At 45.7% G+C, this 26,431-nt stretch overlaps 1 protein-coding gene and 2 long non-coding RNA genes across 4 annotated transcripts; all 3 read right to left on the bottom strand.

Annotated features, from left to right (window-relative positions):
- Positions 1-1,211: 1,211 nt before the first annotated feature.
- On the bottom strand, positions 1,212-13,195 carry LOC136792775 (uncharacterized). The gene is made up of 3 exons (XR_010837158.1): positions 11,778-13,195; positions 1,745-1,964; positions 1,212-1,495 (listed from the first exon to the last, which is right to left on the bottom strand). It is a non-coding gene; the product is annotated as an uncharacterized lncRNA (long non-coding RNA).
- On the bottom strand, positions 3,255-3,632 carry LOC131743345 (large ribosomal subunit protein eL43). Its single transcript, XM_059041939.2, has one exon. It carries the CDS (start codon positions 3,601-3,603, stop codon positions 3,325-3,327), a length of 279 nt encoding a protein of 92 aa, XP_058897922.1. The 5' UTR covers positions 3,604-3,632; the 3' UTR covers positions 3,255-3,324.
- Positions 13,196-15,342: 2,147 nt separating the features above from the next.
- LOC136792774 (uncharacterized) lies at positions 15,343-26,180 on the bottom strand. Of its 2 annotated transcripts, none has more exons than XR_010837157.1 (3): positions 26,030-26,180; positions 18,945-20,996; positions 15,343-18,898 (listed from the first exon to the last, which is right to left on the bottom strand). It is a non-coding gene; the product is annotated as an uncharacterized lncRNA (long non-coding RNA). The 2 variants fall into 2 exon arrangements; XR_010837156.1 differs by having other exon boundaries at positions 26,017-26,175.
- Between the last annotated feature and the right edge of the window lie 251 nt (positions 26,181-26,431).

The following is a 26,431-nucleotide window of genomic DNA, read 5'->3' as shown; positions in this document are numbered from 1 at the left end:
GGGGGTAAGGAGCATAACACCGTGTTACTGCTGAAGAAAATGAGACCCAGACGCTAAAAAGCGGCAGAGCTGGTGTCTGGGTGTGATCTGCCCTACCCCACACTGGTTAATTTATACCTCTAGCCTTTCTGAAGCTCACCCTTCTCAGCCAAATAATAAAATATATATTAATTCGTGAGAAAAAGTAGGTCTTAGATGCTGCACCGGTGGGTCACTATTACAGGTGGATTTTTCTTTCTTTTGGTTGACTTCGCTTTTGTACTGTGTCAAGGAGCCAACAGACAAGATTCAAAGGGAAAGTATTTTGTTTGATCTCTAAGCAGCCTGTTCTCCAGCGTTGGAGGGACACTGAGAAGAGGCCTGGAGATAATCAGGCTGGCAGAGGTGAGGGGCAGAGAGCTACCATCGACCACAGGCCTGCTGGTGTCGACGCAAATAATCAATAAACAATCCACAAGGAGAAGAGAAGAGTTTTATTTGAGCCAAACTGAGAACCAGCCCAGAAGCCCTCTTCCCGGATCCCTCTGAGAAACTGCTCCAGAGAAGCACGGTTTCCAGCACAGGTTTATATCTCGTCAGAGCAAAGCACATTAAACAAGTCCAGGATACATTTCGAGGAAAAGCACACACAGAGCAGCCTGTACACAGCGAGTCAGCGTGGCCCTACGCCTGGGAAGGGAGTCTTAGCGTCAGAGGAGGGCCAGCGCTGGACGGGAGGCAGTTAAGCTTTATTTTATTTTATTTTATTTTTGCGGTACGCGGGCCTCTCACTGTTGTGGCCTCTCCTGTCGCGGAGCACAGGCTCCAGACGCGCAGGCTCAGCGGCCACGGCTCACGGGCCCAGCCGCTCCGCGGCACGTGGGATCTTCCCGGACCGGGGCACGAACCCGCGTCCCCTGCATCGGCAGGCGGACTCTCAACCACTGCGCCACCAGGGAAGCCCTAGACTTTATTTTTAACATGGACATTTTTAACTTCTGGCCAATGTGCCCTTTTCTTTAACAATTAAAGCAGATGTACAATGTGTGTTTGATAGGCCACAGTCAGGCTGGTTTAGTTAGCATAAAATTCAAGTTGACTCATGCCTAAGCCAGAATGACTTCCCTATATCTCAAATGTGAGCATTGGTTACCACTGGTCTTAAGGACAGTGTGATACATGCTGCCCTACTACTAACAACGCTGGTATTTGCAAACAGGCTTCCGCTCCTTCCCAACAGAGGGGGAGAGGGTCAGACACACCCACACTCTGCCCTGACACAGCAAGTCCCCTACATACGAACCCTCAAGCTGCGAACTTCCAAAGATGCGACCGTGCGTTCCATCAGTGTCAGGCGTGAGTGACATTGCGGCTGGCCCTCCATCTCCTGCTGCTGACGACCCTTCAGCTCTACCATCGCCCACCCCTTTGCCCTCCTCCAGCCAGTAACTCTTCCTGCCTGTTCACTCCATGCCAGCTCCAGGATGCCAGCTGTGGTACTTTTCAAGGAACTGTACTGCAAGATTAAAAATGTTTTCTTTATTTTTTGTGTTTGTTCTTTATGTATTATTTGTGTGAAAAGAATTATAAACCTGTTATACAGTACAGTACTATATAGCAGATTGTGTTAGTTGGGTACCTAGGCTAACTGTGGTGGACGTACGAACGCGCTCTCAGAATAGAACTCGTTTGTATGTAGGGGACTTAACTGTACTCCCTCCCGGACATCAGGCCCCTGGGACAGCACACACTCCTCGGATCTTACCTCAGTGTCCATCTTCAGGCTCCCAGAACAGCACCGAGTGCGTATTGTAGTTTCCCTTTGCTGTTCCTCCCACTATACGCTTGGATCTTTGAGAAGAACTCTGTCCAAGCCCAGAAACGGGCTGTTGGCTTCTTGTCCTGTTGATCTCTTTCCCGTTCCGGCCAAGCTGCCTTTGGATTTTCTACAAAATACTGCTTTCTGCAGTCTGTGACGCATCTCCCTGCAGTTAAAAGCTCTATTAACCACAGGTTCAACTGGGACTCCTTGGAAAAATGCTCTCTTTTCCCAATGTTAAGATTTTCTTCCTTTAAATCTCATTTCTAGTAATATTTAGAAGCACTCTTTTTGGGTGAGAAGGCTGCGCTTGTTGCTTAACTAAATGCAGAAGCAGACCCATTGGGTGTTTATAACTTAGTACACAGGTAAGGATGAGTCTAGCCTCCAAAAGAAGCGTTAGGAGGCAGATTCTGTGTCCAGGTGCTAGAAAGTAAACAGTGATGTTTCCAGAGATGAATTGCTCTTCTCTGGGGCCTCGCGGGTCTGATGTTAGAAGGAATACCCTGCCCTGTGAAAGCACAGAGTAGAGTCAGCGTGGGGCTTACAAGGGTGTGTTTGCCCTTGGGACCATTTTACCAACAGCCCAGGTGTGGCGGGCGGATTGACTTGGGCCCATGATCCCGCCACTGGGGTCACCCCCTGTGTGATCCCGACCCCTTGAGTGTAGGCGGAACTGTGACTCGCTTCTAACCAGTAGAATGTGGCAAAGGGATGGGAGCCCTCTTCCATGACCATGTAACATAGATGTGTCTTCATCCCCTAGCAGACCCCAATGTCCCTCTCCCTTACCAACTGATGACAGACCTGCATTATGGATAGACCCACATGGCAAGAAGCTGATGATGGTCGCAGGTAACGGACAGAAAGAAACTGAGGTCCTCAGTCTAACGGGCCACAAGGAACCAAATCCTGCAACAACCATCTGAGCTGGGACATTGGTCCCTCCCTGTGCAGCTCAGATGGGACCCCAGTCCTGGCCTGATTACGGCCTGTGACAGACCCTGAAACATAATGTCTTTGGTTCATCCATGCTGTGACATGGGGCAGAGTCTCCTTCCTTTAAAGGCTGAGCAGTATTCCCTTGTATGGTTATGCACTCTCTTTTTTCCTCTACTGATGGGCATTTGTGTGCTTAGCACCCGGGCGATAATGACACATGGTCTCCATTGCTAACAATCTTTGTAGGGAGTAAGGCAAGTCCACTTACAATGCTTTCTGAATTTTAGAACATTTTCATTACTCCAAAAAGAAATCCGTGCCCATCAGCAGTCACTCCATATTCCACTACCCCTCTCTGAGTCCCTGGCCACCACTAATGTACTGTCTGTATCTATAGATTTGCCTGTTCTGGATATTTCATAAAAAAGGAAAGAATATGTGGCCTGATTTCTTTCATGCAGCCGAACATTTTGAAGGTTCATCCAGGGTGTAGCATGTGTCAGTGCTTCATTCCTTTTTTTTTTTTTTGTTACATAAATTAACCCTTTTATTATAGGCTAGCAACGTATCAAATGGTGGCGCTTCTACTGGTCCTTCAATTCCTTCAGTCTTCTGATGGCAGACTTTACTGTGACGGCAGAAGTGGTGTTGTAGGTCCACGCACCACCAGCTACCGTTTTCATGCAGGAACCACAGTGCCAAATGCCCACAGCTCGTCTCTTCATCTTGGTCTTGCCACAGAAGGAGCAAGTGTACTTGGCGTGCTGGCTGATTTCAATTTTCTTCACCATTTTCCTCAGGGAGGCACCATAACGGGTCCCGTATTTGCCCACGATTCCGACCTTCTTGGTGCGTTTCGCCATGACGCCGCAACTTCGGTCCAAGCCCAGAGAGCCATTCCTTTTTATGACTGAAAAAGTACTCCATCTTGTGGATAGACCACATTTTATTTATCCATTCATCCATTGGTGGACATGTGGTTTGTTTCATTTTTTTTGCTACTAAGAATAATGCTGTGTGAATATTCATGTACAAGATTTTGTGCTTGTACATATATCTTCAATTCTCTCGGGGAAGTAACTTGGAGTAGAATTGCTGAGTCAAATGGTGGTTCTGTGCCCTTTTAGGTGAATTTTGGGTATGCTTGTCAACTTCCATAAAATATGTGTTGCTATTTTGATTAGAATTGCATTGACTTTATAAATTAATTTGAGGAGACCAGAGGGCAGACAGCAGAAGCAAGAAGAACTACAATTCTGCAGCCCGAGGAAGGAAAACCACATTCACAGAAAGACAGACAAAATGAAAAGGCAGGGGACTTTGCACCAGATGAAGGAAAAAGATAAAACCCCAGAAAAACAGCTAAATGAAGCAGATATAGGCAACCTTCCAGCAAAAGAATTCAGAATAATGATAGTGAAGATGATCCAGTATCTTGGAAAAAGAATGTAGGCAAAGATCAAGAAGATGCAAGAAATGTTTAAAAAAGACCTAGAAGAATTAAAGAACAAACACCTAGAAGAATTAAAGAACAAACAAACAGAGATACAATAACTGAAAAGAAAATACACTAGAAGGAATCAATAGCAGAATAACTGAAGCAGAAGAATGGATAAGTGACCTGGAAGACAGAATGGTGGAATTCACTGCCGCAGAACAGAATAAAGAAAAAAGAATGAAGAGTAATGAAGACAGCCTAAGACATCTCTGGGACAACATTAAACACAGCAACATTCACATTATATGGGTCCCAGAAGGAGAAGAGAGAGAGAAAGGACCCGAGGAAATATTTGAAGAGATTATAGTCAAAAACTTCCCTAACACGGGAAAGGAAATAGCCACCCAAGTCCAGGATGTGCAGAGAGTCCCAGGCAGGATAAACCCAAGAAGAAACACGCCAAGACACATAGTATCAAATTGACAAAAATTAAAGACAAAGAAAAACTATTGAAAGCAACAAGGGAAAAATGACAAATAAAATACGAGGGAACTCCCATAAGGTTAACAGCTGATTTCTCAGCAGAAACTCTACAAGCCAGAAGAGAGTGGCACGATATATTTAAGGTGATGAAAGGGAAGAACCTACAACCAAGATTACTCTACCCAGCAAGGATCTCATTCAGATTCGATGAAGAAATCAAAAGCTTTACATGCAAGCAAAAGCTAAGAGAATTCAGCACCACCGAACCAGCTCTACAACAAATGCTAAAGGAATTTCTCTAAGTGGGAAACACAAGAGAAGAAAAGGACCTACAAAAACAAACCCCTGACAATTAAGAAAATGGCAATAGAAACATACATATCGATAATTACCTTAAACGTGAATGGGTTAAATGCTCCAACCAAAAGACACAGGCTCACTGGATGGATACAAAAACAAGACCCATATATATGCTGTCTACAAGACACCCACTTCAGACCTAGGGACACATACAGACTGAAGGAGGGATCAATACAAGAAGAAGATATAACAATTATAAACATATATGCATCCAACATAGGAGCACCTCAATACAGAAGGCAAATGCTAACAGCTATAAAAGACGAAATCAACAGTTACACAAAAATAGGGGGACTTTAACACCTCACATATACCAATGGCCAGATCATCCAAAATGAAAATAAATAAGGAAACACAAGCTTTAAATGACACAATAGACCAGACATATTTAATTGATATTTACAGGGCATTCCATCCAAAAATAGCAGATTAGACTTTCTTCTCAAGTGCACAGGGAACATTCTCCAGGATAGATCACATCTTGGGTCATAAATCAAGCCTCGGTAAATTTAAGAAAATTGAAATCATATCAAACATCTTTTCCGACCACAACGCTATGAGATTAGAAATCAATTACAGGGAATAAAACGTAAAAAACACAAGCAAGTGGAAGCTAAACAATACGTTACTAAATAACCAAGAGATCACTGAAGAAATCCAAGAGTAAATCAAAAAATATCTAGAGAAAAATTACAACGAAAACATGATGATCCAAAACCTATGGGATGCAGCAAAAGCAGTTCTAAGAGGGAAGTTCATAGCAATACAATCCTACCTCAAAAAACAAGAAAAATCTCAAATGAACAATCTAACCTTACACCTAAAGGAGCTAGAGAAAGTAGAACAAACAAAACCCAAAGTTAGTAGAAGGAAAGAAATAATAAAGATCAGAACAGAAATAAATGAAATAGAAACAAAGAAAACGATAGCAAAGATCGATAAAATTAAAAGCTTGTTCTTTGAGAAGATAAACAAAACTGATAAACCTTTAGCCAGACTCATCAAGAAAAATAGGGAGAGGACTCAAATCAATAAGATTAGAAATGAAAAAGAAGTTACAATGGACACCACAGAAATAAAAAACATCCTAAGAGACTAATACAAGCAACTCTATGCCAATAAAATGGACAACGTGGACGAAATGGACAAATTCTTAGAAAGGTATAACCTTCCAAGACTGAACCAGGAAGAAATAGAAAATATGAACAGACCAATCACAAGTAATGAAATTGAAACTGTGATTAATCTTCCAACAAACAAAAGTCCAGGACCAGATGGCTTCACAGGTGAATTCTAGCAAACATTTAGAGAAGATCTAACACCCATCCTTTTCAAACTCTTACAAAAAATTGCAGAGGAATTAACACTCCCAACCTCATTCTATGAGGCCACCATCACCCTGATACCAAAACCAGACAAAGATACTACAAAAAAAGAAAATTACAGACCAATCTCACTGATGAATATAGATGCAAAAATCCTCAACAAAATACTAGCAAACAGAATCCAACAACACATTAAAAGGATTGTACACTGTGATCAATTGGGATTTATCCCAGGGATGCAAGGATTCTTCAATATATGCAAATCAATCAATGTGATAAACCATATTACAAATTGAAGGAGAAAAACCATATGATCATCTCAAAAGATGTAGAAAAAGCTTTTGACAAAATTCAACACCCATTTATGATAAAAACTCTCCAGAAAGTGGGCATAGAGGGAACCTACCTCAATATAATAAAGGCCATATATGACAAACCCACAGCAAACATCATTCTCAATGGAGAAAAACTGAAAGCATTTCCTCTAAGATCAGGAACAAGACAAGGATGTCCACTCTCGCCACTATTATTCAACATAGTTTTGGAAGTCGTAGCCACAGCAATAGAGAAGAAAAAAAGTAAAAGGAATACAAATTGGAAAAGAAGAAGTAAAACTGTCACTGTTTGCAGATGACATGATACTATACATAGAGAACCCTAAAGATGCCACCAGAAAACTGCTAGAGCTAATCAATGAATTTGGTAAAGTTGCAGGATACAAAATTAATGCACAGAAATCTCTTGCATTCCTATACACTAACAATGAAAGATCAGAAAGAGAAATTAAGGGAACAATCCCATTCACCATTGCAACAAAAAGAATAAAGTACTTAGGAATAAACCTAACTAAGAAGGTAAAAGACCTGTACTCAGAAAACTATAAGACACTGATGAAAGAAATCAAAGATGACACAGACAGATGGAGAGATATACCATGTTCTTGGATTGGAAGAATCAATATTGTGAAAATGACTATACTACCCAAAGCAATCTACAGATTCAATGCAATCCCTATCACATTACCAGTGGCATTTTTTACAGAACTAAAAGAAAAAAATCTTAAAATTTGTATGGAGACACAAAAGACCCCAAATAGCCAAAACAGTCTTGAGGGAAAAAAACGGAGCTGGAGGAATCAGACGCCCTGACTTCAGACTATACTACAAAGCTATAGTAATCCAGACAGTATGGTACTGGCACAAAAACAGAAATATAGATCAGTGGAACAGAATAGAAACCCGAGAGATAAACCCATGCACCTATGGTCAACTAATCTATGACAAAGGAGGCAATGATATAAAATGGAGAAAACACAGTCTCTTCAATAAGTGTTGCTGGGACAACTGGACAGCTACATGTAAAAGAATGAAATTAGAACACTCCCTAACACCATACACAAAAATAAACTCAGAATGGATTAGAGACCTAAAGGTAAGACTGGACGCTATAAAACTCTTAGAGGAAAACATAGGAAGAACACTCTTTGACATAAATCACAGCAAGATCTTTTTTGATCCACCTCCTAGAGTAATAAAAACAAAAATAAACAAATGGGACCTAATGAAACTTAAAAGCTTTTGCAAATCAAAGGAAACTACAAACAAGATGAAAAGACAACCCTCAGGATGGGAGAAAATATTTGCAAACGAATCAATGGACAAAGGATTAATCTCCAAAATATATAAACAGCTCATGCAGCTCAATATTAAAAAAAACAAACAACCCAATCAAAAAATGAGCAGAAGACCTAAATATATATTTCTCCAAAGAAGACATACAGATGGCCAAGAGGCACATGAAAAGCTGCTCAACATCACTAATTATAAGAGAAATGCAAATCAGAACTACAATTAGGTATCACCTCACACCAGTTAGAATTGGCATCATCAGAAAATCTACAAACAAGAAATGCTGGCGAGGGTGTGGAGAAAAGGGAACCCTCTTGCACCATTGATGGGAATGTAAATTGATACAGCCACTATGGAGAACAGTATGGAGGTTCCTTAAAGAACTCAAAATAGAATTACCCTGGGCATATACTCAGAGAAAACCATAATTAAAAGGACACATGAACCCCAATGTTCAATGCAACACTGTTTACAATAACCAGGTCATGGAAGCAACCTCAATGCCCATCGACAGACGAATGGATACAGTAGCTGTGGTACATATATACAATGGAATATTACTCAGCCATAAAAAGGAATGAAATTGCATTACTTGCAGAGACGTGGATGGATCTAGAGACTGTCATGCAGAGTCAAGTAAGTCAGAAAGAGAAAAACAAATATCGTATATTAACGCATTTATGTGGAACCTAGAAAAATGGTACAGATGAACCGGTTAGCAGGGCAGAAGTTGAGACACAGATGTAGAGAACAAACGTATGGACACCAAGGGGGGGAAGCGGTGGGGAAGGTGGTGGTGGGATGAATTGGGAGATTGGGATTGACATGTATACACTAACATGTATGAAATAGATAACTAATAAGAACGTGCTGCATAAAAAATAAAATTCAAAAATTCAAAAAAAAATTAATTTGAGGAGAGTAGACACCTTCATCATTTTCAGCTTTATTTCATTCATAAGTCGTAACATGACTCTCCATTTATTTGTATCTTTGAAAATGTCTTTCAACAATGATTATACTTTTCTCCATAAAAGTCTCATATATCCTGTATTATATTTATTTTTGGTAACTTTTGATGTATGAATAATGGCATCTTTTTCTATTCCATTTTATAATTATTTATGGTTGATGATAACATGCTATTGACTTTTCTGTAGCATAGATATTACTTCCAACAAAACCATTATTTCTCTGTCAATTATCTCAGATTTTCTACTTATGCAATTATATCATCTCCAGATAATAACAAGATTTGCATCTTCCTTTCCAGTTTCTGTTAGCTCTTAGTTTTCTTTTTTTCTTGCTGCATTAGCCAGGATGCCCTTGAAGAATCATAGGGGTTATAACAAATGACCTTGCCTTTCTTTTACTTGAATGGAAATGCTTTTAAAGTTAAAATAGGAAGTGTGATGTTTGTTTCTGAAAAATACCTTTTTCTTCAGGGTAAGGAGAATCCCTTTGCTTCCATGTTTGTTAAGACTTTAAAAAAAATCACAAATAATTATTGACTTTTATCAGACAATATTTCTGTAACTGTTAAAGTGATCATATGTTTTTTGTCCTTTATTCTAGTATTGCAGTGGATAACAACAATACACCTTCTGATTCACAACATATTATAATCCTGGGCTAAACTACCTTGTCATGGTGCATTAGTGTTTTTATACATTGCTGAATTTCCTTTGCTGATACTTTATTTATGAGTTTACATCTATAGTCAAAAGTGATATTGGTCAATAGTTCACATTCCTTGTACTCTGTATTCAAGCCTATACCAGCCTCACAAATTGACTTGGGTAATTTCCCCTCTTTTTCTAATTTTTCATATAGTCTATATGAAATAGGAGTTATCTGTCTTTCTGAGGCCAAGCCTGGTATCTTTTGATTGAGGGAGACTTTTGACTACTGGTTTAATTTTGTTAATTATTAGTTTATTTATAGTTTCCATTTTTTATTCAGTCAACTTTAGCAGTTTTTACAGAAAATCATTTATTCATCCAAGCTTTCAAAATATTAGTATAAAATATGTATAGTATTCTTATTATTTTAAATTTAGTCTCTAGCCATATCACCCCTTCATCCTATATCCAGTTTATTTGTGATTCTTTCTTCTTTGTCAGTCTTACTAGAGTTCGAAGTATTAATAATCTTTTTTTTTAACTGGATTTCAATTTTATTTGCCCTTTATGTTGCTTCTTTGATTATACTTTTATTAATTTTTGCTATTTTTAATTATCTTGTGATTTAAAAAAATACTTTCTGTTCCTTTTTCAACTTTTAAAAAGAAACCCTTTTTTTTTTTTTCCCCCTCTTTGTCCATGCCATGCAGCATGTAGGATCTTAGTTCCCCGGGATTGAACCTGCGCCCCCTGCCTTGGAAGCCCAGAGTCTTAACCACTGGACCAGCAGGGAAGTCCCTAACTCTTAAGTTAGTTCTTTTAAATGTTTCTTCTTTTTAATAAATGCACTGAAGGATATAAATTTGCCTCTAAATATGGCCTTTGCTGCATCACACAAGCTTTAATAAACTGCTCATTGACGTTCACTTCTAAATATTTTTTGATTCCCCACTATACTTTCTTCCATAATTCATGAGTGTTTCATTCTAAGCTACAAACATTTAGGTTTTCAAACTCTCTTTTTATTGTTTGTTTTCAACTATATTGTGTTTTATTTGAAGGCTGTGGTAAGAATAATTTAAATGCTTTGACAATTTTTGATATTTCCATCATGACTTAGTACAGATATATTTTTGTAAATGTTCCATTTCACACACGTCATTTAATTGTCATAAAACCCTGTGAGAAAAAGAGAGTAGGCAATAACTTCATTTTTCTAGATGAGGAAATTATGCATTAAGTACACCCAGAGCCTTCCCCATGGTCACATATTAATTGAAAGAGAGAACAAAGATGGAAGTCCATACTTTCTTCATTAAAATTTCTCTCAACTGATTTTCTTTTAATTAAAAAAAAATTTCCCTCAACTGTTTACAGCAATCCCCCTTCCGGATGAGCATGGACAGGGCAAGTATCAAGGTAGTGTTACATTTACACTTTGCATTTGATGTAAAAAACAAAACAAAACACAACACTGCATCTAGGGACTTCCCTGATGGTCCAGTGGTTAAGACTCCAAGCTTCTGCTGCAGGGGGCACAGGTTCGATTGCTGGTGGGGGAACTAAGATCCCACATGCCACAGGGTGTGCCAAAACCCAAAACCAACCAAACAGAAAACTACATGTATCACTTTTGTAACTTTATCGTGTTAGACAACAAAAATTGAATGAGTAATTTAAAAGATCGAACTGGCTTTATTGAACGATTCATGAATCCAGCAGCAGCCCATCTAGCAAATAAAAAGTAGCTTCATTGAGCTGCAGAAAAGGAAATAGTTTTAAAGGTGGCAGGGAGTGGGGGAGGGAGAATTATTAACAAAGAATGCATTGTTGGAGGTGATGTCACCCCTCTGGGGCGGGGTGGGGGTGGGGGTGGGGTGTGTGTGTGTGTGTGTGTGTATTGGAGTGGGTCTATCAGTCAGATTACCCCCTAGTGCTGACCAGGAAATGCCAGGTTGGTCGGTTAAATATCACATTCCAGGAAAAGCTGAAACTTTTTGGGTTAGGTATTAAGTCTTGATCTGCTGCCTTGGGGCCTAACGTGACTGATTCCTTTTTAGGCCTATAGTTTCCTTCTTAACAGTAGGAAGAACAGCGACCAAGGGGCCGAGCTGAAGCAATCCCACTTCTGGGAATTTTCCTTAAGGACTTATTCCCACAGATTCAAAAAGAAACATGCACGGTTGGTGTTCATCCAACAACGTCGGCAAGCGTGGAGATTCAGAAACAAGCTGAGTGAGAAGTGGAAGGGTCCCATTCTGGCTGGTCCACACCGCTGCCGCCCCAGAACCTCCTGTCAGTACGCGCGTGTGTAGCCGGGCCACATGTGGAGAGAACTTGCCAACATCTTCTCCTACATCAACTGATGTCGGTTATTTCTGGAAAATGCAATCTAAAAGTATTTTTTGAATTTTTGCTTCGTAGTGTTTTAAATAATGGTTCGTGTTTTAAACCATAACCATCTATTAAAGAGTTTTAAAAACAATGAGATGAGGAATGAACGAGTCACGCCTGAAAAGAGCCTCTTTGCCCCAAGCCCGCGGCCGCGCGCTCCGGGGCCGTCCCTCCCCGGCGTGGACCAAGGAGTCTCTCTAACGGGAAGCCTGGGCCCAGCCTGGAGGAGACGGTCATCGGGTGAGGGCCGAGTCTGTGTGTCCTCCTTCTGGTTTCCTGGGGCTGCTGTAACAAAGTATCACAAACCAGAGACTTGAAACAACAGACCTCGATTCTCTCCCTTCCTGGAGGCGGGACGTCTGATGCAGGGGTCTGCAGGGCCGCTTCCCTCTGCAATCTGTGGAGAGGGTCCTCCCCGAGCCTCTGGCTTTGGGTGTCGCCAGCACCCCTGACCTGAGACTGTGCCGCTGTCATCACACGGCCTTCTCCTCTCTGTGTGTGTGTCTCGGTGGTCAGATTCTCCCCTTTTATAGTAAAAGGACACCGGTCATCCTGGATCAGGCCCCCCCACCCACTTCTCCGGTATGACCTCATCTTAACGAGGTACATCTCGTTACGTCCTGTTTCCACGTAGGGTCACAGTCTGAGGTCCAGGGGGCTGGGACTTCCATGTGTCTTTTTGAGGGACCCGATTCAACCGAAAACATGCCGCTTAGCCACATGCCCGGGTCCTCGCTTCAGGCGGGGCAGGGACGGGAGGCTGACCCCGCAGTCCCTCCCCCCTCCCGCCCACTGGCCCTGCTCTGGCGTACTCTGAACACCCAGTGCCTATTACCGTGGCAGGTCCATGGGTCATCGTGACCTCGAGCCCAGAGGTGGCCCCAGGACACACCCTCCAAGCACCCATCTCGGGGGAAGGGGTTGTGGAGGTGGCATCCTCCCCCCGAGTAGCCTGCACACTTCAGAATCTCCACTGACTCCCAGGGAGCAGAAAACCGACGGGGGAGTGTGCGAGGAAGAGAGGAGACGGCCATCCCTCTCCACTTCGACATCTCCTAAAAGATTCGTGCTGAGGTTGGCTCCAGAAGGGTCCTCGGGGCTCTGGAAGGAGTCACCCTCTCCTTGAACCTGGATAAGGGAGGGTACTACCCCCCATGGCCAGTAGGGGGAGCAAGAAGCTGCCACGGGGATCAGTGTTTGTGGAGCTTGGGCTGCTCTCGGTGACTCTCAACCATCGCCCCACGTTACAATCATCTGAGGGGCTTTAAAAAAATACTACTACCTGTGCAAAGATCTGAATAGTCATTTCTTCTTCTTTTTTTTAATGCGTTTATTTATTTATTTTTTGGCTGTGCTGGTCTTCGTTGCTGTGCGTGTGGGCTTTCTCTAGTTGTGGCGAGCAGAGGCTACTCTTAGTTGCGGTGCGCGGGCTTCTCACTGCGGTGGCTTCTCTTGTTGCGGAGCACGGGCTCTAGGCGCGCAGGCTCAGTAGTTGCGGCTCATGGGGCGAGTTGCTCCGCGGCACGTGGGATCTTCCTGGAACAGGTATGGAACCCATGTCCCCTGCATTGGCAGGCAAATTCTCAACCACTGAGCCACCGGGGAAGTCCTGAACAGTCATTTCATCCAGGAAGATCTACGGGTAGCAATAACAGCCGCGAAAAGATGCTCCACATCAGGAGGGAAATACGAACAGAAACGAGAGTGCAGTTCCCCTGTGTACCCATGAAAATGAGCACAATTTAAAAGACCGACACACCAAACGTTAGAAGGATGCAGAGAAATTAGAGCTCTCAACCACTGCCAGTGGGAACGTAAATCTCAAGAAGCACGTGGGAAAGCAGTTTGGCATTTTTTTTTTTTAAGTTAAACATGTACCTACCGTATGATCCATTCAATTTCCAGGTTTTTACCCAATAGAAATGAAAGCATCTGTCCACACCAAGACTTGTATGGACGGTCACGGCAGCGCTATTGTAGTAGCGGAGTAGAAACTACCCAAATACCCATCAGGTGAATGGAGAACAAATGGTAGGCTATCTATGCACTGGAGGGCGGGCAGGAGGGTGACAAGGACGCGAGGAGGGGTTGGGGTGACGGACATGCCATTATCTGGACTGCGGTGGTCCCACCCCTGAACACATTTGTCAAACTTCTCCAGTTGTGCACTCAAGAAATGTACAGTGAATTTACCAAAGTAGCTCACAAAAGCTCAAACGCCGGCAATTTCATATGCTTCAACCTATATTTTTAATATTTTCACTCTCATCAAGCAGTAGTTGTTAAGAATTGTCGTGTAAGTGCTGAGCAAAGTCCTAAGAGCAGTGACACTTCAGAATATTAGCACCGTAATATGGCAATTTAAATACACTTCACTAACCATACTTTTCTTCCACCCCCGATCCCCAAACCAGTAAACACTCTGAATGGTGCAAGGAAATATAACTGCAATTAAAAGTAAACAATGAATTTTAAGTTGTTCATTTGGTCCTTCCCATAAACGTCCATCCTATTTTCCCAGGTTCAAATTTAAGTTTAAGTTTAGATCTGCTTTTTCTCTTCTCAAAAGTAATGTGTATTCATTAAAGAAAATGTGAAAAATACAGGAAAACACAAACAAAACAATAAAAATTAAGTAGAACCCTACTATGTTTGCCCACTTCTTAAAACCTAAGACTCAGTCCAGTGGTATGTAATTTGTTAAAATTAGCTTCAGGTTATAAATAGCTCTTTACAGTTTCCCTAAATTATTTGAGACCCATGTTACTATTTATTCAAGTAGCTTGAAGTTAGAATTAGTTCCTTAATCATTATAACTGGATCTCTTATGGAAATATTTGTCCAGTGGTGCGATAAAAAGAACTTGCTCATGTAAAGAATAAAAAGCAATTGGATTGCAGATCTGAGCATCTCTCCTCACTGACTCTCAGATGTGGTTCTAAAAGATTAGTGCCTGGAAAAAGATTTTCTCATTCTTTCTTCTAATATACAGTTACCAATGGTCAGTTAGAGCCAGACAGATAGAGAGTTAAATCAAATAAGAGAGGTAGAAGACAAGGTAAATATGGCAGCCATGGGATGGACTGAAAATCTGATAAGCTAACATCCGAAAATACTTCAGAGCCACACTGGGATGAATGACTGAATATAAGTGATGAGAGTCTCAAACTGGAGTTTTAGTGGCATGGTGCCTTTCTTTAAAGATGGGTGGAAGCCAACGGGGTAGGGGCAGCCCTCCTACCTCTGGTGGGTTCACAGGAGGAGAGCACTGTTTTCAGATTCCCATCTGTTCCAATTGCAGTCCAAAACTCTAGTAAGCCTTTGGGAAATGAAAACACATTTATTTCCCGTGGGTAGTCTAAAAAACGTATTATCTTAGTCCATTCAGGGAGCTATAACAGAATGCTACAGGCTGGATGGCTTATAAACAACAGAAGTGTATGTCTCACAGTTCTGGAGGCTGGAGTCCAAGATCAAGGTGCTGGCAGATTCAGTGTCTGGTGAGGCCCACTTCCTCGTTTGCCGGACTGTGTCCTCACATGGGGAAGAGGAACGGGAGTTCTTTGGGGTCCCTTTTATAAGGGCACTAATCTCATTCATGGGGGCTCCACCCTCACAACCCAATCGTCCCCCCAGTGCCCCAACTCCTGACAGCAACACCGTGCGTGGGGTTAGGATTTCACCGTATGAGTTTGGGGGTGGGGACACAAATATTCAGTCCACAGCAAGTATGTTATCATTAAGCCTTGGAAACGAAAAGTAAGTTACAGAACAGAGCGCAGGAATCTTTGCCTGTTTCTGCAAGGAAATGCTGAAACTCTGGTCTTCTGGAGGCATCAAGATCTTATTTAGCCAACTCATTGAGCCTGGAGCCGACGCCCCTGAGGAGTGGTCCTTCAGGTCAAACCCTAAGCAAAGTCTCTGTTGGTTCTGGAGGGACCCACTCAGCCCCACGGAGAGGGTATGAAGAGTATTTTAACCTGAGACAGCTGAGATACAGCCGATGCAGAGAGAAGCCTTTCTGGAGCTTCCTTTATCTGGCTAAAGGCAGCACTTTATTCCCTCTTGGGGGAAGGAGACTGACCCCTCACACAGGGATGAGAGATTGCACAAAGAAACATTATCACAGCTGCCACACCTCCCAGGTGGCCCCCTAAAAGCTCATTTGTCTCCCCATAGCAGCCCTTTCTTCCCCTCCCTTTCCCCTAGTAAGTTGGTATATAAACCCCTATAGCCAGCGATTCAGGGGGCCCTTCATCTGAACACACTCACATGCGTGTGAATAAAACCTGCTTTCTTTCCTCCTGTTGACCTGCCTCTTGTTAACTTTTCGGGCCCCACCACTGACTCAGCGATCCTGATTTCCAGGGGGTGTCCTGGGTTTGGCAACATGCCCCACGTTGGACCCTGAAGACAGCTGTGTGCTGCCCCGTCTCTGCCCACGTGTGGGAACGGGAACGTCTGACTGTCTCCTCCCTGTAAGGCCTCCGAATCTCATGGTGACGCAATCTAAGAAATTTACAGGAACTATGAAATCTTGAGATTAGACTGAATGGTTGCTTAAGGGCTCCAGCTACAGCAGTGGCTTAAAATCCTGAAATGGGCGTCGCCATCTTCTTGTAGCTCCAACACAGTCATTGTTTCTTCTTTATTTTTCAGACCATCAGAAATTCTAGAGTCTTTAAGAAGGTCTGGGGGCTTCCCTGGTGGCGCAGTGGTTGAGAATCCACCTGCCGATGCGGGGGACGCGGGTTCGTGTCCCGGTCCGGGAAGATCCCACGTGCCGCGGAGCGGCTGGGCCCGTGAGCCGTGGCCGCTGAGCCTGTGCATCCGGAGCCTGTGCTCCGCAACAGGAGAGGCCCCACAGTGAGAGGCCCGTGTATCGCAACAACAACAAAAAAGAAGGTCTGTTTTTACATGCCTACTCTTGTCAGGATTTAGGTTTGATTCCAGTGCGGCCCAAGTTCTATTCCAAGGAAACCTAGGTAACTTTATATGCAACAGAAGTTTCAGGGCACGAAGACTTATAGGATACTTAAACATATGGCCAATTTATTTAAAAAGCAAACCCCCGTGCAATGGAATATTACTCAGCCATAAAAAGGAACGAAATAGTGCCATTTGCAGAGATGTAGATAGACCTAGACTGTCACACAGAGTGAAGTAAGTCAGAAAGAGAAAAACAAATATGGTATAATAACACTTATATGTGGAATCTATAAAAATGGTACAGATGAATTTATTTGCAAAGCAGAAATAGAGACACAGATGTAAAGAACAAACTTATGGACAGCAAGTGGGGAAAGGGGGGTGTGGGATGATTGCGAGATTGGGATGGACATATATACACTATTGACACTATGTATAAAATATAACTAAGAGAACCGACTGTACAGCACAGGGAACTGAACTCAATGCTCTGCGGTGACCTAAATGGGAAGGAAACCTAAAAAAGAGTGGATATATGTACCTACCTGTGTATAACTGAGTCATTTTGCTGTATGGCAGAAACTAACACAACACTGTAAAGCAACTCTACTCCAATCAAAATGTTTTAGAAAAAGCAAACCCCCATGATCAAGGGTAGGTCCTGGGGAGGCCGTGTAGGCAAGAAGGTGGGAAGGCCACGGGCTGGATTTTCACAACGAAGGAAGCGGGAAACAGGGTCAAAGGCCAAAGATGCGTTGGAAGACTGAGTGACGGTTAGATGGGTCACTGGAGACGAGGAGCACAGAGGAGCAGGCTCCTTGAAGGAGGCGGCATGACTCAGCGCTAAGGAGCTCTGTGACCTGGAGAGGACGGGGCGGGAGGGAAGCAGTCTGCACGGCGGCCCCGAAGATGGAGCGGAGCGTCCAGCCGGGATGAGAAAATGAGTCACGTCCACGGTGGGAAGTGAAACATCCCCAAGTGGGCGTATCCACACGAGACCAGGAAAAGCGATGCTTTCCCAGAGGATGACAAACCCTCTCTTCTCCTCTCCGCCGAGACGCCCACAGACGGTGAGCTTGAAGGGGTGACAATGGACGGATGAACACAATTTGGAAGAGACTTTCACGTACAAAGTTCAAAAAAGTTCAAAAGGTTGATCAGTTACTGAAAAATCGAAAGCAACTAACTTCAGTTCCCGTTCTGTCTGGTTGGGGAAGTTCACATTGTTTCGCAAGAGGAAGTTAGTTGAGCTGTTAAACCCCAAAATTATATTACAGGGAAGGACCGAGGAATGTCTGAATGCAGATGATCGCCAGGCCTGGGGCAACGTCAGAGGGGATGTTGACCTGCCGAGCAAACGCTGCCCTGCCTGTGAACAGAGCAGGAGTGGCCGGTCTGCTGATGAGAGACCAAGGCCGGAGTCGCTGGTGAGATCAGCCCAGGTGTTAGCAGCGGTGTCAGGCTTGAGCTGCTCAGACTCACCTGGGGGGCTTGAGAAAACCCCAGACCGGGGCCCACCCAGAGTTTCTGAGTCAGTGGGTGTGCAGTGGGGTCAGAGAGTTCCTGTGTCTAGATGCCTGGTGCTTTGAGACCTGGGGCCTGGCCCAAGGGATACCCTCCCTGTAACCAGGTTCTAAGACCTGACTAGGACTGCAGGGAACAGCCAGACACTAAGGACCCCAGGCTTAGAGGAAAGCAAAAGAGGCGTCCTATGTCCAGGATCGCCCAGGTGAAACCATCCATTCAGAGCGAAAAGGGGCTTCTCCGCCTGTGAGCAGAGATGGAGGTGTGGTGGAAACCAGAGGAGTTGCTCGGCTCACACCCACAGCCACACCTGCACCCACACCTACACCACACCTGCAGCCACATGTGCAGAGCAACCTGCAGCCGCACCCATGCCTGCACCACACCTGCACCCACACCTACACCACACCTGCACCCACACCTACACCACACCTGCAGCCACACCTACACCACACCTGCACCCACACCTACACCACACCTGCAGCCACACCTACACCACACCTGCAGCCACACCTACACCACACCTGCACCCACACCCATGCCTGCACCACACCTGCACCCACACCCACAGCTGAATTCACACTAACACACCCACATCCACACCTGTACCCCATCTGCACTCATACCCACACCTGCAGCCAGGCCCGTGGCCCCAGGGAAGCAGAGGCTGAGGCCTGGTGGAGGAAGACAGAGCCCGGCAGCAGTGCTGCCCTCCAGCCCTTCTTTCTTTGTCCTGAAGCTCCTTCAAAGTCCTTCCGGGGGTGCGACCAGGTCCTGACTTGAAGATCAGTCAGAAGGCCAAGCACAGACCAAGCCGATCTGTTACAGAAACGAGGCAGGAAGACGCCCTGTGTCCAGACTTCAGCCCACAAGGAACGCTGTGGCAGTGACAGGGCAGCGGGCACAGGGCTTCTGCCAGCAGCACCAGGATGCCCCACAGAGCCAGGCCGAGCTTGATCTCGCACGTCCAGCCTCCAGAATCGCGAGATGAACGTCTGCCGTTTAAGCCACCCGGCCTGTGGTACTTGTTACAGCAGCCCGGGCAAACCTATACTCCAGGGAAAAGAAGTCAGCCACTTGTCCCCAAGGAAATTGCGGTCTGTTTGGGAAAAGAAACATAAAGACCCGCATCCTGGACTGAGACATCCTGCAACCAGTGTCGGGACAGAACAGATGAGCCGCAGTTTGGGGGTCTCTACCTACGGGACCACCCGGACGTGGATCAAGTAGAGTCGAGGTAGAAAGAATGGAATGGCTTGGAAGGAACCATGAAGGAAGGTGCTGCAGCGCCGATCCTGGACCAGTCATGTGACGTGTGGGCAGGAATAATTCTGACACTTCCCTGAAGCGTGTGTGACTGAGGGCAGGGAGAGCAGTGTCCATGCAGAGGGCGGAAGACGGGCGAATGGCTCCGAAGACAGAATCTGTGATCTCCCCTCTGTGCTGACCGCCACCACACGCTTTATATTTTAGAAGATTCTCTTTTTGTCAGAAATCTACCATTTGGGGAGGTTGTACTGATTTTACTCCCATTTCTATAAAATTCCATTCAATTTGCTTTGCAGTTTTAGGATCATCTTTACGATAAGTGGAAAATGAGCTGTTAGAAGGCAACAGTGTTGAATTAGATGAAAATATTTTCTGAAATCTAAGAAGTGGCCTCGGCAGACTGTTGATATAAACTACCAGCCGGTATAGCAGTTATTCCATCATGACAGCTTTGAATATTTTGTTTTACTCTTTCCAAGCATTTGAAGGAAATTTTCAATGTTCTCAATTAGGCACCCCTCTCCCTGCAATCCGTGTGTAGATGTTTCAGCCTAACAGCCTTTCTGTAAGTTTGGTTCCCCCAGCAGCCCTGCCAAGGGTCCAGAGGCACTGATTCCGAAGCCCGGGATGGTGGGATGTGAGCCTTCTGGCAGGTGCAGCCCTGGGAGCACAGCTGGGGATGCGGCCCTCAGATCATCAACTTGACTTCTGGGCAGGGAAGAGGATGAAGGGGATTCGAAGAGAAAGAAGAGCAGAAACTCTGGAGTGGGGCGGGTGTTGGAAAATGAAAAGTGAAACAGACTCGATAAATACCCACGATTTCCTGCCCAAGCTGGGGTAAGGTTGGAGTCTGCAGGGCCTGATTCATCCTGTTGACTGTGGGTGGTGCTGGCCAAGGGGGTGCTGGTTGAATTGAGGGGAGTCCCACAGAGGAGGGGTTGAGGGACCTGACATTTACTGTGCACCCCCTGTGCAGAGGATCAACGTCACAACAACACCGAGAGGGACAGGATCGTCCACATTTGATAGATGAGGAAACCAAAGTGCACGACGATTAGGAATATTTAACCAGAGTCACTTACTTCAAAAGTGGCCAGGGCTTCCCTGGTGCCGCAGCGGTTGAGAGTCCGCCTGCCGATGCAGGGGACGCGGGTTCGTGCCCCGGTCCGGGAAGATCCCACGTGACGCGGAGCGGCTGGGCCCGTGAGCCGTGGCCGCTGTGCCTGCGCGTCCGGAGCCTGTGCTCCGCAACGGGAGAGGCCACAGCGGTGGGAGGCCCGCGTACTGCAAAAAACAAACAAACAAAAAAACCCACCATAAGCAAGGTTGACATAGTTATGTAAACAAATATATACATATAAGCTTTATATATGTATCTATCACAGAAATTTATTTACATGTTTATAATTTATGTATGTTTTATATTTATATATATTTGAAATTTATTTACATATAATATACATATGACCCTCAATTTTTAATTTTGAAGACTGTCAAAACTATAGTAGCACCCTAACTGAAAAATGTGCACGAGTTATAAATAGGCAACTAACCAAAGAAAAACCACTAATGACCAATAGAGTTTTTTTTCCTAATTTCTCTTTTTTTAAATTGAAGTTTATAGTTGATTTACAATGTTGTGTTAGAGTCAGGTGTACAGCAAAGTGTTTCAGTTATACATATAAACAAAACATAATTTTTTAAATCTATTGAAGCACAGGGAATTATATTCAGTATCTTTATTTTTTTTTTTTCTGGCCTTGCCTAGAGGCTTGTGGGATCTTAGTTCCCCGACCAGGGATTGAACCCGGGCCACAGCAGTGAAAGCACCAAGTCCTAACCACTGGACTGCCAGGAAATTCCTTTTTTTTTCAGTATCTTGTAGTAACCTATAATGGACAAAAATCTGAAAAAGAGTGTATATATATATATATATATACGTATATTAGGATACGTACTGTTAGGACATAACAGCCCAGCCTGCTCTATCAACCCTGAGGGGGGCATCTTCAGCCGCTGGTGGACCGTTTCGAGGACAACAGCTTCTCTAGGAATCATTTTTGTTCTTAAGTAGATGTGGGTTCTGTAGATGTGAACTAAAGGGAGGGGAATCAGTATTTTATGGATGTAAATGTTGGGGACGTGACCCACATTGCACGGCACAGGGTAAGACCTCAAGATTAGACACATGTGGGCTTCCCTGGTGGCGCAGTGGTTGAGAGTCCGGCTGCTGATGCAGGGGACACGGGTTCGTGCCCCGGTCTGGGAGGATCCCGCGTGCCGCGGAGCGGCTGGGCCCGTGAGCCATGGCCGCTGAGCCTGCGTGTCCGGAGCCTGTGCTCCGCAGCGGGAGAGGCCACGACAGTGAGAGGCCTGCGTACTGCAAAAAATAAAAAAAATTTAAAAAAAAAAAAAAAAAAAAAAGATTAGACACATGCCCTTTGCCACGAGCCAGCTGCATGACTCAGAAAGTTCCTAACACTCTGAGAGATTTATAGGTAATGAACCCAATACATAGTAGGCGACTAATAAATAGTAGTCACTATTTTATGTGGGACAAATAGTAGATTTCCACAGTTATAAATATCTCATTAGATATGTTTCAAAATAACTAGTGAGTGATGTTCACTTCTAAGACATTTATTCTATTTATTTATTTTTAATAAATTAATTTATTTAATTAATTTATTATTTTTGGCTGTATTGGGTCTTCGTTGCTGCGTGCAGGATTTCTCTAGTTGCGGCGAGCAGGGGCTTCTCATTGCGGTGGCTTCTCTTGTTGTGGAGCATGGGCTCTAGGCACGTGGGCGTCAGTAGTTGTGGCACATGGGCTCGGCAGTTGTGGCTCATGGGCTCTAGAGCGCAGGCTCAGTAGTTGCGGTGCATGAGCTTAGCTGCTCTGCGGCATGTGGGATCTTCCAGGACCAGGGCTCGAACCCGTGTCCCCTGCATTGGCAGGCCGATTCTTAACCATGGTGCTACCAGTGAAGCCCTCTAAGACATTTAATGATAAATCCTAAAGTGCATCGGTATTATTCTAGAGCAGCAGTTCTAAACTGAAGGCAATTTTGACCCAGGGAACACTTGGCAATGCCTGGAGACATTGACTGGTTGTCACCATGGGGGGTGTGATGGTGTCACTCCTCCTGTCTGGTAGGTAGAGGCCAGGGGGCAATGCTGAACATCCATGGGACACCTGCCACAACCGAATCATCAGGTCCAACACGTCAGTGTGCTGAGGTCGGGAAGCCTCGCTCTAGTGATGGACGGCTGCTCCTCTAGACCTGAGCAAGATGTATGTGGTACCCACCTGTCCAGATGCTAGCTCCTGGCTCTTCTCTCTTTCCCTCCCTCCCTCTCCCCCTTCTTTTCCCTCTCCCTTCCCACCCCCTCCTACCCTTTTTATTCCACATCTAATCCACACCAAATTCTGTACGTTCCACCTGCAAAATACATCCAGAATGTAAGCAACGCTGCTCACTCCTCTCTGCCACCCCACTGACCCCAGCCACCACTGTCTCTCCCTGATGTCTCTCCCTGCACCTGCCATGGCCATCTCAGCACAGCAGGAAGGTATTAGGACACATCATGTCTCTTCTCTGCTCAGAGGCCTCAGGCACCCTTCCACCTGGTTCAGAGTACAAGCCACAGCCCTCATCATGACCACAGGTCCTAATGACCTTCTCTGGCCACTCGCCCCCCTTCCTCATGGGCCTGGTGTCCAGCTCACCTGCTCTGTTCCCTGCTCTGTACTCCCATGGAGCCCACCAAGAAGGCTTCTGTCTCAGGGCCTTTGCACTCACTGCCCTCTGTACCTGAACCCTTCCTTTTCCAGATAACTGCATGTTTAACGCCTAACCTCATTCTAATGCTCCAGAAACTTCATCTTTGCAGACATCCTGTTCAAAACTGAACCCCTGCATCCATCCCCAGGCCTCGCTCTCTATCCACCTCCCCTGCTCAGTTTTTCTCCATCAAACATTTAATAACTGTCTAGGACACTATATATTTTGCTTGTTTAGTTTGTTGGCTGTCTCTCTTACTTCTCTAGCCCTAGGTCAGGGCTTAGAGCTTAGCTCTTCAACTCCTATCTGATGAACAAAGACATGTAGATAGCCAGGGTTTTTTTGTTTGTTTAAGAGGAAAGTACTTTAAAAGATAGAATTGTTCCACAACAAAGTACCTATAAACTCCCAAGCCACTTTGCAAAATCCAACAGAAGCAACCACATTCGCTTATTTCCTTTATTGTAACTGTGGACAGTCCCAGAATTGTTCAGTTTGCATCTATTTAAAAAGGAACTACAGGGACTTCCCTGTTGGTGCAGTGGTTAAGAATCCGCCTGCCAATTCATGGGACACGGGTTCGAGCCCTGGTCTGGGAAAATCCCGTATACCGCGGAGTAACTAAGCCCGTGTGCCACAACTACTGAGTCCGCGTGCCACAACTCCTGAGTCCACGAGCCACAACTACTGAAGCCCACATGCCTTAGAGCCCGTGCTCTGCAACATGAGAAGCCACTGCAATGAGAAGCCCGCGCACCACACCACAACGAAGAGTAGCCCCCGCTTGCCACAACTAGACATATGAAGCAATGAAGACCCAGCACAACCAAAAATAAATAAATATATTTTTTAAAAAAAGGGAACTACATAATTTTCTTGGCCTTGGGCACCTTTCATCTAAGCAATCGATCGGTAAAAGGATTACCCTGTTAGGTCAGTGGTTTAAATGCAGGCAGAAAAAACACTGCACTCGGGATGACAGTGGCTAGTTTAAACAGACTTTTAACCTTTGACTTCTTCCTCAGTCCTGCTTCCTGAAAAGGAATCAGTCTTCAAGGCAGTTTTTAGGAGTGGTTGAAATTTGATATGGAGACGTTCTCCTGGTTAAATTTAGTTTTTCAAAGTGCTGGACAATTAACAAAATTTTTTTAAAACAAACTTGCTGAGTGAATTCTGCCACGTGCCAGGCAGCGGGCTGGGTGCTGGGATCAGCACTGCCCCTCCAATCCGGCTTAGAAAACACCAGTGTTTCAAGTGGGGACAGCTTTCAGCAAACCAACACGTTTATCCAAACACACACTGATCGAGCGGGGGCTGCGTTCCAGTTCTAGGCACTTGGGAGACACCAGAGAAAGGAACAAAAAGCCCCGCCCTCATGGGCTCACGTCCACAGATTTACTGAATGAGGGAGCAGCCCAGAAAGGTCTAGTGAGCTGGGGGATACAGAAGCAGCTTAAAAGACGCTCCCTCTCCCTAGGGAAATTTAAACTACCAGAGGAGCACGGTGTGGAGCCGGGCTGGTGGTGACGTTTGCCCGAAATCCCTTCTGGCCTCACAAAGATGGTGAATTCATCCACTGCGTCCTGACTCAAAGCTTTCTTGAGCAACTATTATGTGCTGGAGACTCTTCACCAGGCCGAGTGAGGAGCAAAACAGAAACAGTCCCTTCCTCATGCAGCTTACTTTTCAGACAGGGATACTGCACGGGGAATAAGCAGCGTAACTCTATTACAGAGCAGTGAGAAAATAAAGCAGGGTAAGGACTTGGAGGGAAAGGGGGTGGGAGAGGTCCTGTAAAAAGCTCGGGAGGGGGTGGGCAGTAACGGTGGGCAGAGCTCCGATGTGCGGGGCAGGAAACACGGAGCAAGGCAGGAGTTGCGCAAGGCCGGTCCTCCCCACCCGCGACGCCCTCACCGCACCCGCGCGCGGCTGAGTTTCAGCGCGCCGCCCCCGACTTCTGCAGGGAACCCGAGGACTCGGCGCGGCCTCGGCAAACAGCGCCCCCCGGTGTTCACACTAGAGCATCACCATTGTCTCAAATAAGTACCGAGTCCCACAGGCCGAGTGTGTCAGAAGCATTTCGAGGTTCACTTTGTGAAAGAAGTAAGATGGAAAGATTTCGTTAGTCGTCATCGCATCTGCCAAAGTCAAAATTTCACTCCAAAGTTTTAAGTGGCGTTGGCTGTCCACTTCTCAAATATAAAACAGCATAATCGTCTTCTTGACGAAGTGAACGAAACAAAACAAAAACGACACTAGCAAGCGCCCCTCCGTCCTTATCACTAACAGTCAGAGGACGGGTCCTCGCAGACGCTCACTCCAGAAAAACTCCGTGCGCCCGGCCCCGGGGCCACACTGGCACCCACGGAGGAGGAGAGCCTGGGGGGCCGGGCTGGAGCGCATCCCCCGCGGGACTCTGAGGTCAGCAGGCCCGGGCCGCGTCCCTGCGCTCCGTCCACCCCGGACCTGCCTCCTGGGACGCCGCTCTCCCCGCCAGCCGCCCCGACCCGGTGACCGACCTGGCGCTCCCACCTGCTCGAGTCTTCCGATCGCTTCGCGGCGGAAAGCACCGCCCGCCCCGGGGAAAGGTCGCGGGTCCGCCCAGAAGCCAGGTCCACAGGTGCGGGAGGGGGTCAGGTGCGGCGCGCGGCGCGCAGCGCGCGGCGCGGGCGGGACGTGGGGGGCGGGGCCCGAGGCGAGGCCCGGGGCGCCGGGCGTCTGGGGGGCGGGGCCCGAGGCGAGGCCCGGGGCGCCGGGCGTCTGGGGGGCGGGGCCGGGGGCGGGGCCGGGGCGCCCTGGACCTGGTGCAGACCGCCGCGGTCTGGACGCCCGAGGTGGCCGTCGGGCTGGGTCCCAGGCTCCAGCCCAGCGCGGAGACGCGCTTCCTCTTCCGCATTCCCAAGCGTCCGGAGGAGAGGGTGCCCGCGAGTCCGA

Source organism: Kogia breviceps, chromosome 16, assembly GCF_026419965.1.
Source record: "Kogia breviceps isolate mKogBre1 chromosome 16, mKogBre1 haplotype 1, whole genome shotgun sequence".
NCBI classification, from domain to species: domain Eukaryota; kingdom Metazoa; phylum Chordata; class Mammalia; order Artiodactyla; family Physeteridae; genus Kogia; species Kogia breviceps.
This window is presented reverse-complemented; position numbering and strand designations above follow the sequence as displayed.